This window comes from Acomys minous (genome assembly GCF_964271855.1).
Source record: "Acomys minous genome assembly, chromosome: 8".
In the NCBI taxonomy this organism is placed as follows: domain Eukaryota; kingdom Metazoa; phylum Chordata; class Mammalia; order Rodentia; family Muridae; genus Acomys; species Acomys minous.
Genome location: NC_140489.1, coordinates 87,537,513 through 87,550,411, shown reverse-complemented (window position 1 = coordinate 87,550,411; position 12,899 = coordinate 87,537,513). Strand labels below are relative to the sequence as shown.

The 12,899-nt window shown below is 43.1% G+C and overlaps 1 protein-coding gene across 3 annotated transcripts in view; it reads left to right on the top strand.

The window, feature by feature from the left end:
- MBOAT2 (membrane bound glycerophospholipid O-acyltransferase 2) overlaps nt 1-12,899 on the top strand; it is a 125,145-nt gene that overhangs the window by 32,189 nt on the left and 80,057 nt on the right. For all 3 annotated transcript variants that reach the window (XM_084792209.1, XM_084792208.1, XM_084792210.1), the window contains exon 2: nt 11,209-11,354. In XM_084792209.1, coding sequence (XP_084648335.1) covers nt 11,209-11,354 — 146 coding nt within the window. The remainder of the gene's footprint in view (nt 1-11,208; nt 11,355-12,899) is intronic.

Sequence of the window (12,899 nt, the reverse complement as noted above, 5' to 3'; positions counted from 1 at the left end):
TTAAAATCAGTTTTTAATTTTTTATAAAAGCATATTGACATTTATTGACTGGATTTAAATTTAATGATCAATATGGGAGAAATTACTACCTTTATGATTCTAGTTCTCCCTCTTTGGGAAGTGTGTGCCCTTTTACATATTCATGCATTAAAAACTGTCTTACTGGGCTGGAGAGATGGCTCAGGGGTTAAGAGCACTGGCTGTTCTCCAAAAGGACCTGGGTTCATTTCCCAGCACCCACATGGCAGCTCACAACTGTCTGTAACTCCAGTTCCAGGGGATCCGACATGTCCACACAGACATACATGTAGGGAAACACATTAAAATATAGAAATAAGTTCTATATAAAAAATTAAAGGTTTTCAAAGCATTTAAAATTTTGCTTAAGTAGGTTTGTATATTTTTAAGATTATGTTTACTTACTATTTCTTGTTGCCATTACGCGTGGGATTTTGCGTTTTTATCATATTTTCTCATTGGCTGTTATTGTATGAAAGGTGTTGATTTGAGAGAGATCGGTGACTTGTCCAAGAGCACACTGCTGATTAGTAAGAGCTGGATGCCACACCACTGTGCCACCTGTTCTGCCTTCTTCCCTGTGCTGCTCTGTAACTGATCTTCTGTATAACTCTATAAACACCCAAAGACAATTGCATGTTGACCAACAGGAGTTATTTTAATGTCATTGGGGTGATATTTAATAAAAGCTTCACTGGGTGGTTAATTATTTTCTGTTACTTAGTGTTTCCTCAGCTCATTTGAAAATTGTAGGTGTTTGAAATCGATGAATGCGATACTTTGATTTTGAGTCTGTATAAACTTCCCCCGCCCCCTGTCTGTGGTCATAGTGTATTCTTAGTGACACTGAATCTAGTACGTGGTGTGTGTGTGTGTGTGTGTGTGTGTGTGTGTGTGTGTGTGTGTGTGTGTGTTGTAGGACTTTTGTGTTTAGCAATGTGGAAAGTAGAAATGTCAAAGCAAGTCTGACATTGATTTTTTTTACTATTATTTGGTAATTTCATAAATTTATATGATATATTTAGATCAAGAAATTTGAAAGCCAGTCTGATGTGGAATTTTTTATTATTCCTTCAGAAATATTATTTTGTTATTTCCTTTGTTATTCTACATTTATAGGTAGTTGTGAGTCACCTGACAGAGCTGCTGGAATCTGATCTCAGGTCCTCTGGAAAAGCAGCAAGTACTCTTAACTGCTGAGCTATCTCTCCAAACCCCGTTCTTTCTTTTCTTTTATATTTCCTTAGAACTTAAAAAAAAATCCTTTTTTAGAGACGCTTAATGTTGATCCGCTGTCAAAGAAGTAATAAATTACTAAGCAACATTTTATATTTCTAAAATAAAGTTAGTATAGAGTTCAATTATGACTTTGTAAATTTTATTTTATTATTATAATTAAATATTTTTTATTTTTACATATATTTATATTATTACACACACACACACACAACAATCAGGAATTATATAAGGTTACATTCATACTCTTTTGGCTATTTGTATTTGGCAGCCTTGAAGAAAAACATCTTTTCTGTCTTGGTGCATCTAAAATTCTGAATGTAAATCAATATCTATCATATCTCATCATTATGAGCTTAAAATATCTATCTAGACCTAAAAAAGATGTTTTTAAGTCAATTGTGATTTTAAGAAAACTATGTAGTGGTATTTTACAAGTAAGTGTGGGCCATGTGTGGTGACAAATGCCTTTAATCCCAGCACTTCAGAGGCAGAGGCAGGTGGATCTCTATGAGTTCAAGGCCAGCCTGGGTCTACAAGAAAGTTTCAGGACAGCTAAGACTACATAGAAAGACCTTGTCACCAACAAAACAACAAAACAAATGAAAAAATAAATTGTTATAACAAAACCCAGAAAAACCCACTCTCCTTAGTAGGCTGGTATCTACGCGAACTTGACAAAGCCAAGGAGTGTGGAAATGGTGTTCTCCAAATGGCATTTGATAATTGTTCTGGCCTATGGTGGTTTTCAGGTTTCTCAGAAATTCCCCTCTGAGAAGATGCTGAGGCTTAATTTGTATCCTTTTAGAAGATGACAGTGTCACAGCCTCAAAAAGAAAGTCTTGGAGTTTCATCGGCACCCGTGTGGCGATTGCTCATGCACGCATTTGTTCCTTCTGTGCTGCGGAGCCACCAAGATGGGCCTTGCCTTGGCCAGGAGATATCTCAGAAGTAACTCTGAAGCCGAGTGTTAGGTCTCTGAAGGGAGCCTGGGAAATTCTGAGCATCTGTCACTCAGAGTGGCTGGGGCACTTACAATAAAACTCTGTGCTGTTGACAGCGCTATGGCCTCTGTAGCCTGAATGCATTCCACAGCTTGCCTTGGTTGGAGTTCTTAGCTTGGTCCGTAAATAGCAGCTCCAGGGATCTGTGGCTCATCTTCAGTCCAGAGCTCTGTAGAAAGAAGTGATCATCTCCCATGCACTATGGTTCCCTTCGGATACCTGGATGCTGCAGTAATGATGTTCTGGATAGTGGGGCCAACAGAGTAGCTGGAGCCAGGCTCCATAAATCACAGCAAGGCAGAGCAGCCTCGGGCTGTTATGTGACCATCTGTCTTGTTGCAGTGGTCACATACTTTTTATGTCTATGTACTATAGTGCCTACTGTAACCATAACTAATGCATAGTTCAAAAATATGACTCCCTGTTCCCTGTTTCCTCCTGCCATAGATAAGCACTTAAGTGACCTCAGTGATAATCATCTTCATATTTGCTATAATATTATCACTTTATATGGTCATCCTCAGCTGGTATGGATTATTGCTTGCTTTTTGGAATCTTTAGTGAAATATGGTTATATGTATGTGTATGTATGTATGTATGTATGTATGTGTATATATGTGTGTATGTATGTATTATGTATGTATTCTGAGTAGGCTCAAGAGCTGGGTGCCTGCTCTTGCACAGCAGAATATGCTAAGTGCAGTGCACATTCTTGTTCCATGCTCCTGTCAGAGGCTATTCTGTTACCTCCATTAATCTGTCTAGTGTTTCACTGGATGAATACATCACAGTATGCTTGGCCATTTTACCATTGAGGGCTTTTAAAAATTCTTTTTGCGTTTGGCTATTATGAACATTGGGTTTGAACATCGTGTTCTCTATATCCCATTCAGTGCCCATGTTGTACCCATAAGTATGGAGTGGTTGGCTGTAGGTAGACTGTCTTCAATTCTGTAAGAAACTGCCAAGCAGTTTTCTAAGGTTGATGTTGGCCTTGTGTGAGAATCCCATTACTCAGACACTGACATCTATACTTGACACTATTAGACTTTAAAGTTTGGCATATGTGATGGTGTGTAATGGGGTCTTTTTTAGGACTTAGCTAGTATAGACTCATAAAGATTTAAAACATGTTTCTTCGTATCTGGGCCCTGTAATTTCTGCTTGAATTTGAGGTTGATTTGCAGCAGAATGTGTTGGCTGGAAAGGACATTGGTTTTACAGTTAGCTGCACATGACTTTTACCTGGAGAAGTCATAAAAAAAATTCAGTCCCACTTCAAACACAGGGATAGCCAGAGTCTCTGTAACCTTTTAGAGGCTGATTGTGCACCAGCCCTACCAGATGGCGCTGAGCGCAGCATCCCTGATGCTGGAGGTGTTCTGTCTTGGGAGCCTGAGAGAACACCCTTGACATTTGGCTCTTGGCTGCCTGCCTCACTCCCTTTCTGTCTCTTTCTCATCAGTGCAGCCTCACAAGTACTGTTCATGTGGAGGGGCTGAGGATGTGTATTATGTAAGACACCATAATATTACAAAGTAACCTTAGAACAGGGCATTCCATTGAAGTCAGTTAGTGTTTGTGATCTATTTAACAAGCAAGTTTGAAACATTATTTCAGTGTGTTCTGTATACTGTTACTACTGTTTTGTTGGGAAAGGATTTCATTACCTAATGTTAATGCAAGTTAGAGTTGAACTCCTGGGATTCAAGCAGTGCTGCTGCCGGAATCTCCCAAGTGCTAGAACTGAAGTCCAGTGCATATTTGCACTTAAGACCCATCTCAGCCTAAAGAGTAGCCACAGACAAGCTCTCACGGCCACAGGTGGCTCGTAGCTATCAAAGTGAACAGTGCAGGCATGCTAGAAAATCGCCATGGTAAGCTCATTGTTTGCTATGAATTTTGAACACCCAGGGACCCCTCCACCTCTCTTAGTAAATAAAGTTTAACTCAAAAAGAGCAAATGCGGTCTGTTACTCAAACAGAAGGTGACTCTGCGCATCTAATGATCATTAGATGCACACATAAGCCTGTGTGCACCCTCAGTGGATGACAGATTGGGAAAGGTCCATTTTGGGAGGCCAGAGGGAGACGCACATCCTGAATCTGCCATGTCTTCTCTTCTTTTAAAGTGGAGATGACGCTGATCACCTGAGCATCGAGGAAAACACAGCTGTGAATGCAGTAAGACATCCTACTTGGAATAGGGCTGCTGGCTCCATGAGCATTAGGATGGTTAAAACAGGAAACAAATAAACATTAATGTCCAAAGTGGGTTTTTTTTTTCCACTCAGAATCTTTATTTTCTGATTCATCAACTGTTTTCTGATTTTTCTTTTAAAAATAACCCAACACATGCACAGATGCACATAACATATTGAGGTCGTGCAGTGATGTGCGTGGGGCCGAAAGACCACGTGTCCCATAGAGGAAACTGCTGTTACAGAACAGCCATGGATACATATAAAAGGCCAGCCATAGACTGACAGACACTGTCTGCAAAACAGCGGTTCAAATAGTCATGAGCAAAATTAAACCCACTAGAGAAACAGGAAAAGGATATCAAGTGGAAGCTTTATGTCCAACAGATCTATGAAAAAAATGACATTTCAAAAAAAAAACTAGTGAGATAAAATCTTCTGTTCTCTAACTCGGGTGAAAATGCAAAGTCGGCAGTACCAAATGTTGCCAGGCGTGTGGAGCGGTGGGACTCCTGCTGAGTGGGCGCCTGAGCAGGCCCAAGCTGCTTAGGAGAGAATTTAGCCGTATGTAGTTCAGCGGAAGGCGCTTACCTGTGAGTCTGCACCCATGTAGTCGCACAACAGAGTACTGTGCAACGGGCCAGTGAGCGAAGTGCAGTGTATCACCCAGACGGCCGCCACAAAGTGCTAAGAGTAACTGCAGGAGCTCAGTCTGGCTTCTACCATTTAGAAAGGTAAACACTCAGAGTGATACAATATAGAAAATGCACAGAAGTGTGAAAATACACGGGGGAGTACCACAGCAGCCATCCTCAGACTGGTGATGTCTTGTGAGGATTGAAGGAGACGCCTGGGGACGGAGAAGTTTGCATAGGAGGCTTTATTGTGCGTGTAAGCTTGCACACACTGGGGCATTTCAATTCTCTCCGTTTCGTCTAATGCCTTGATGTCTCGTTTTCTAGGCTGCAGCATTTGGAAACAGAATAGCCTGTGGTTGGTAGTGTGGGCTGTTAAGAGTGCCTGGTGCTTCCCCGGTGATGGTTGTGCTACCTACCGTTAGTTAAGTATGGTAGATGCGCACAGGTAGACTCCATGGTGATGAGTGTCTAGCACGGAGCACACAGCAGGCTTGTGTCCGTAGAGACAGGTGTTTAGTGGACACATGTCTGCACACACGCCAGCTTGTCTTCTCACTCTGTTATTTGAGTTTCTCACTTACAGTACATCTTGGCGATCATATTCCATGCCAAAACAGACAAATCATGTGAATCTTTTTACCACATTAAAAATGTTTACTTCTAGCTGGGCGGTGGTGGTGCACACCTTTCATCTCAGAACTAGGGAGGCAGAGGCAAGGGGGAATCTCAGCGAGTTCAAGGACAGCCAGGGCTTGAGAGAAACCCTGTCTTGAAAAACAAAACAAAACAGCAACAAAAATTGATTATATCTAATCTGTGATTTATTTTCATGACTTGTACGCTAGGGTTTTTTGTATGACTACCCCCACCCCCTGCACTATGTTTTAAGAGTTCTTCGTAGACATCTGTACTATCTTTTAAGAGTTCTTTGTAGACATATCTTAGTTCCCTTTGAGACAGTCTCACTATGAAGTCCAGGCTGCCCCGACCCTGACCCTCCTCCAGGCTCACTGCCCTGGTTGCTAGCAGGAGTATATTTTAATATAGACTGATCCTTTGTCATGTGTCTCATAGAGATGCTTATTCTTTTTTTTTTTCTACACTGTTACTTACCCTGTGCAACTTTTGCTGCATAGAAGCCTCAAGTATTTATATAAGAAATCTGTTTTTATCTATAAATTAGCATTGTTAAATTATTTGTGTTAGATAGGCTATATTCTCCTACTTTTTTATTTAGGATGTTTATTCATGGTGTTAATTTTCATATCTAGTTAGGATAAGCTAGGATTTTCTGTAGTAACAAGTCATGCCTAATACGGTGTAAAACATCATTTTTTTTTTTTATCCCTCCATCTCTGGTCATGGGCTGACACAGAAGCCTTTGCTCCTCATCATTTCTGAGACGTCTCAGACAAAAAGACAGAGCTGACCATGGTTGATCTGGCCCCGTTGTAGCACCGCTCTGCTACTAATCTCCCTCCATTAAAGAGTTGGAGCGCAGTACCTTGCTAATGGGTTAGTTTGTGCTCCTTACAATTAGGAGAGAAATTTTGACGGTTTTATTGGACATTGATATTTATAAATTGTCTATGGAATTTTGTACAGTTTTCTTGTGTAGGTCATACTTTTCCCACAAGTGACTTCCTTTTCTGCAGTTTTGCAGTATTTTCCCTCACTTTTAATTTATTGTTTGCCTTCTTTCCCCTGTATATTGTCTTAAGATCTTTATATAGTTAAAAAAAAAAACCAACCTGTCAATCTTTTCTTTTATAACGTCCGTTGTTCTCTTCAAAAAAACTTATAAAATTCCTAATTGCTTTTACAGATTTATTTTGGGACGTTACTACTTTCTTTGAATGTCCTTTAGTCAGTGTTGTCCCTGTCACTTTGAAGTGGCACGAGGTACTGAGAGTTAAGTGGCATGTCCCTTACTGATGAATAGAAAAAGCACTTTAAGGAGCAGCTTCTTTGATGCATCGCAAGCTGAGGCTTTTGTAAGTATTTTTACGCGCAGCCGATTACAAAGGCTTCTTCTGTATTAATGAGGAGCTTAGTGAGTCAGCCTTGAAATAGCCAAAGTTCTCAGTTTTCCTTCCTCCCTTTCCCATTTCCCACTTCCGAATTACTGAGAGTGGGCAGTGGTGGCGCACGCCTTTAATGTCAGCACTCGGGAGGCAGAAGCGGGCGGATCTCTGAGTTTCAGGCCAGCCTGGTCTACAAAGAGAGTTCCAGGACAGCCAGGGCTACACAGAGAAACCCTATCTTGAAAAACCAAATTACTGAAAGCAGTTTATTCAAAGTCATCATTTTAAATATCAGGTACCCGGAGCAGGATACAGCTCTTCTGTGCTGGGAGAGATGGGCTCCAGAACCCTGCCAGAGGGTTTGTGGATGTTCAAGTCCCTTTCATGGAATGTTCAGCATTTACCATTCAGTACACGTTCTCTCGTTCATTTAAATCATCCCTAGATGACCCGGGACACCTGGAACATGGTAACTGCTGTGTGAACAGCTGCTTCCCTGGACTGTAGGGGAATAACAAAGGAAAGTCTGGACATGCTCGATACAGATGCCTTATTTTCAGCTCGTGGTTGGTTGACTCTAACAATGTGCAACCTGCTTAAAAGGATAGCTTTACGTGTGTGTGTGTGTGTGTGTGTGTGTGTGTGTGTATGTGTGTGTGTGTGTGTTGTATGTATATATGTACTCACTCACACAGGCACAGAGGTCAGAAAAAAGTTTGCGTGCATCATTTTTCCCCTCTACCATGGGTTCCAGATATTAACTGGGTTTTCGGGTGTGGTGGTGTGTGTGTCTTTGCCTGTTGAGCTGAGGTTTTCAGGTGTGGTGTGTGTGTCTTTGCCTGTTGAGCTGAGGTTTTCAGGTGTGGTGTGTGTGTCTTTGCCTGTTGAGCCATCTCACTCACCTTTCTTACTTCTCTTAGAAGGACATGGGTCATGTTGGATAAAAGAGAGAGACAGGGTCAAAGAGAGGCAGGGAAGGAAAAGAAAAGAGAGGAGTAGAAGAATATGGAATAAATAAATTAAAAAACTCAAATAGCACATAAACTAAGACAGGTAATTCAATTCTATTTCACAGAGAAAAATAGATGCTAACTTGAGGCTTTACTAATTTTAGAATATATTTAAGGGCCGTCAAGAGAGCCAGCTGATTGTACATTGTCCTCTGACTTCCAATGCATGTTGTGGCACATGTGCTGGGTTTGGCCTTTCAGTTGCACACGCTCTTTCCCACCCTCCCTTCCCGGGATGCTGCCTCTCCAACTTTCCTCATCTGTGGAATGGTGGCTTAAGTGGTTTCTGTTTGGGAAACCGTAAGTGCCCATCTCACGGGTCTGCCCCAAGGTCCCTGTACCAGGAATGCCTGGGGTTCCTTTGTGCCCGGAAGGACCATCCCCTCCCCTGACCTTCAGTGTCCACTCAGATAGGGTCTGGGACTGTGCCTCGCCTGGCTGTTTTCTGCAGGGCTGCATCCCATGCGTCTTCCTGGGCAACTAACAGAGATGAACGGTTTTGCACTGTGGGTTCAGTGAAACCACCTCAATAGCGAGACAATTTCCTGATCTACAGAAGGTGCCTGTGGGACTCTTTCAACTATTCTTGCCACCTTCCCCAGGAAAGCTGTGGTTACCCAGTCACACGGCCAGTTTGGACTTCACTCCAGGAAGAGAGTGGGTGACCGGGAGACACTTCTCAGAGAGTAGTGGAGAGCTGCTAGGATTGGAACTACTGCCCGGCCCCACCTGTACGGTGACAGTGGCCTCATGTCTTTGCACCTGTTCCAGGGTCTTTTACATATCTCAAGACTGTCACCTTCTCTGCTGCTGGGGTCCTTTAGCGCTATAGGGCTCGGGGTCCTACCCCAAACCATCCCTGTCTCTGTAGCTCTCTTCCAACTGTGTCCACAGCTCTCAGACTCACTTTTACCTCAAGCCTCTAGGACCATTCTGGAGGTCTAGACCCCTGTCTGGGAGTGCGCGTGACCCCCGAGCCCCAGGAAACCACACATGCAGAAGAGTTGGTGTCTGTTTTCCCACAGGCTGCTTGTCCCTATTTCCTGGTCTTGACGCAAGCTGTCATCTTCTACCAATGGCTCTTGCCTTTTCTCGGGCTCTCGTGGCTTAGCCAGCCCTGACACCTGTTGCTCTGACTGGCCCACATGCCCCAACTTCTACACGGTCTCCACACACACCTTGCCCTGTGCCTTCCAAGGCAGAGGAGGGGAGGCGGTCGCAGTTCTTTATTCTTCAGCCTTTTTGTATTTAATTAAATAAAACTACAGCCAGAGTGCCCATGCTGAGCTCCCTTCCTCCCTCATTTCATGTGCACCCATTTGCTCACCAAATGCACCCATTATATTATTGGTTCCTCAGGATGTCCTTTCCCTTATTGTCCAGCGCAGGGCTCTCATTCTTTAGGTTATAGGAATCTATTTTGGACATTTAAAAATTATATATATAGTCTTGTGTGCAAAAAATGTGATTGTGCCTGGTCTCAATGTCTGTGATGTGAAAGACCATGGCATTAAGGCTAGGTGATTATAAGAGTCTGTAAAATCTCATCTTAGGACGTTTCTATCACAATCACAACTTCCTTTATGCTATATAAATATGTGAAGAGAGAAGAGGGTGAGCATTGGGGAGAAAGCAAGCTCCTCCAGGGGTCAGGGTGCAGTGCCAGCATTGGGAACTAGTGCTCTGGCCTACCTTTGTCGCCTGCTTTTGACATTCACCACCCAAGCTTGTTCTTAGAACATTTCTGTATGGCTTCTAAAAGGCTGGCTAACGTCTGCCAATGCTCCTGTGTGTCTCCTTGCCTTTTCTGTTATACTCTAGTTGCCCTGGAATAGGGTTAAGACTTTGTTTCCAGACTGTTTATGTTTTGTCTGTTGTAAATACTCTGTAAATTTGTTTAATTAAGAGCTATTTGGGAGAAAGGATTGAAGTACTTGAAAGTTTATAAAGTCTAGGGAGTGAATAGATATATATCAGTAATTAGTGTCAAGAATAGTGATTTTTCTTACGTATTTACTTTTGGCAAATTTTTGAAAACTCAGTTAAAACTCTTCAGGAAAAGCAATTGCCAGAACCCGCCAGAAAGATGTTTGCCTGGCATTGAACGTGTTTCAGAGAACAGTGGTCTCAGACACAAACAGCCCTGCTGGCAAGGCAAGAACCTACTTGTCTGTGGCTGTGGGAAGAGGCTGTTTTATATCCAGGCTTTAAGCAGTGTTTTCCTGCACACTTCATGACACTGAGTCTCACAGGAGAGAAGAGCAGCTGTCCTTAAGCCTCTACATTCCACAAGAGACCCTTGATCTCAGGCCTGTGGGTGGGGAGAGAACACCCTCAGGCTTGCCTCTGCCTGTGAAGAGCTTGGCTCCAAGCACAGAGCGCTGTGGGGAGTTTAACAGTAGCCCCGCCAGACTCAGGAAGGGTGTGGGATCCTTGCCCAGCACACACCCAGGACTCTGTGTCTTACCTGTTATCACTTCCCCTCGCCATCCTCCCAGCATCCTCAGTAGTGATGCTTAGACCACAGCAGCTCTACTATGCTCCTACCTCTGTGGACAGACCTGTGTCCCCATTGCACTGACTCTGAAGGCCTGAGCCTTCTTGTAGCCTCTGGGGACTCAGGGGAGCTGGGCCCTCCCCCTGAGCATTGTGGGGAACTTGGAGCTTTACTTTTCTACCAGTTGTGAAGAACTGAGTCATCTAAATGGTTTCTCTGTCCTTTTACCCATAGAATGCCCTGTGCTCTCTGTCCCTATGTCCCCACCGTTGTCCCTTTCTTCCAGGTATCCTGCCACACCCGCCCTCCCCTTTGCACACCTGTCTTCTACCAGGTGCAATACAGGAAATGTATATTGACTCATCACCTAAGCTTGAAGCTCCTCCCTGGGGAATGCCGTGTTTATTGGTTTGGAGGGTTTTTTTTTGTTGTTGTTTTGTTTTGTTTTTTTGTTTTTTTTTGTTTTTGTTCTTGTAAACTTCAGTTTTATATTAACTGGCATTTTTGTCCTTAGAACTTAAGTGTAAGATTGGAGGATTCCCTTCTATTGCTAACACAAAATTTTAATTTTTCTTTACAGGTCAACTTTGTAGTGTGCCAACTCTTTGCCTTGTTAGCAGCCGTCTGGTTTCGAACGTATCTACATTCAAGCAAAACTAGTTCTTTTATCAGACACGTAGTTGCTACCCTTTTGGGCCTTTATCTTGCATTTTTTTGCTTTGGATGGTAAGTAATGATTTTGATCATGTTTAAATGAGTGCTGTTAGGTATATTTGAGAATTGAGTGTACAGAGGGATACGTTATAGAGGGTTTTGTTCTGAGATGTCCTTACAAAGTGTTCTTTCAAGGCTAACTTTCAAAATCTTTACCCTTAGTCTAGAAATGATGGATTGGGCATGGGATCTCTTGATTTTTGTCTTAGAGAAGACTTATTTTTTATAAGTTATGAAAGGCAGTCTGTTGTTAAGTAGTCCGTTTTACCCATCATGCAAATATTTTATGCTGAGACAACCAGTAAATTATTGTTTTGTTTGTTCCTTTGGTTTTCTGTGTGCTGTTGGCTCTCATGAGTCTGGGAAAGCTCGTTTGACTGACTCCTGTGCCATTGGCACAAGAGGCTTTTGTTTGTTCTTAGTAGAGAAAAATTGAGAGAGCCCAGTTTTTATTCAGGATCCTGTGTGTGTGTGTGTCTGTGTGTGTGTGTGTGTCTGTGTGTGTGTGTGTCTGTCTGTGTGTGTGTGCGTGCGCGCACACACCCCAGTCTTTCTCACTGGGCTAGCCTGAGAGTTTACACTTCGGGGCACTGCCTGTGCTGCTTCTTGGCACCCGTGGCGTGTCTGACCAAGGAAAGCAGGGCAGGAAGGTGCTCAGCCTTCCTCTGTGTGGAAGGCCTTCTTGGTGACTTGCAACTTACCCTCTTGGGTGAGCACTGGAAGATGCCCACCCTTCCCAGATGGGGACCCTGGGCTTGCTCTTCTGCAGGCACCTGTCTGGGCTGAGACACTGAGAGAGAGTGGGATGTGTCCTCGCTTGATCTGTGCTTGTGTGGTTGTCATGGTGGGCTGGATGGCCGGTGCTGCTCTTAGGCCAGTGCTTCCTTGTCTTCAGGTGTTTGTGTTTTCTCCTTTACAAGGGCCACAACACCTGCTATTTCTTAATCTGCCCTTTGCCTCAGCAATTACACATGTCTCCCAGGACCTCATGAACAATCAACTAAGAATAATTTATCCATGTCTATCACAAATCAATCAACTGGGCAAAATCTATTCCATCTTTACCGTATTGCCCTTGGCTGGCTGTCTAATAGGTCGCGGTGCTGTCCTGCTGTGGTAGGGCATATGCAGTGTTGTGATTTTGCCATTTTCTTAGGATCCAAGCATATGATCCTTTTTGCTTCATGGTTGGTGTCAGTCAAGTTTATATAATCACGGTTTTCTCTATTTTGACTGGAGGGAGGTAGTGTATGTTTTTAAACATCGTAGAGCTTTCCCAACATAGAATAATGTGATGGACTGTAATGCACTCATTTCTCAGCTCCAACAGTTAGTAACATCTGGCCCTTATTTTATCTTTCCCCTACCTCCTTAAGCATCTTGGAGTGTGTCTCAGTGTGTATATCACTCACCATTAGCTCAGTCTCTTGTATGTTTGGGTAGCATGGTGTCATGAAGGTTAGGGAACATTTCTAGCTCAGATTGGTCTGTGGTCTGTGGAAAAGCAGATGAGTACAGTGGGCGCGGAGCGTTGAGTGGGGGCCCAGTGAGCGAGTC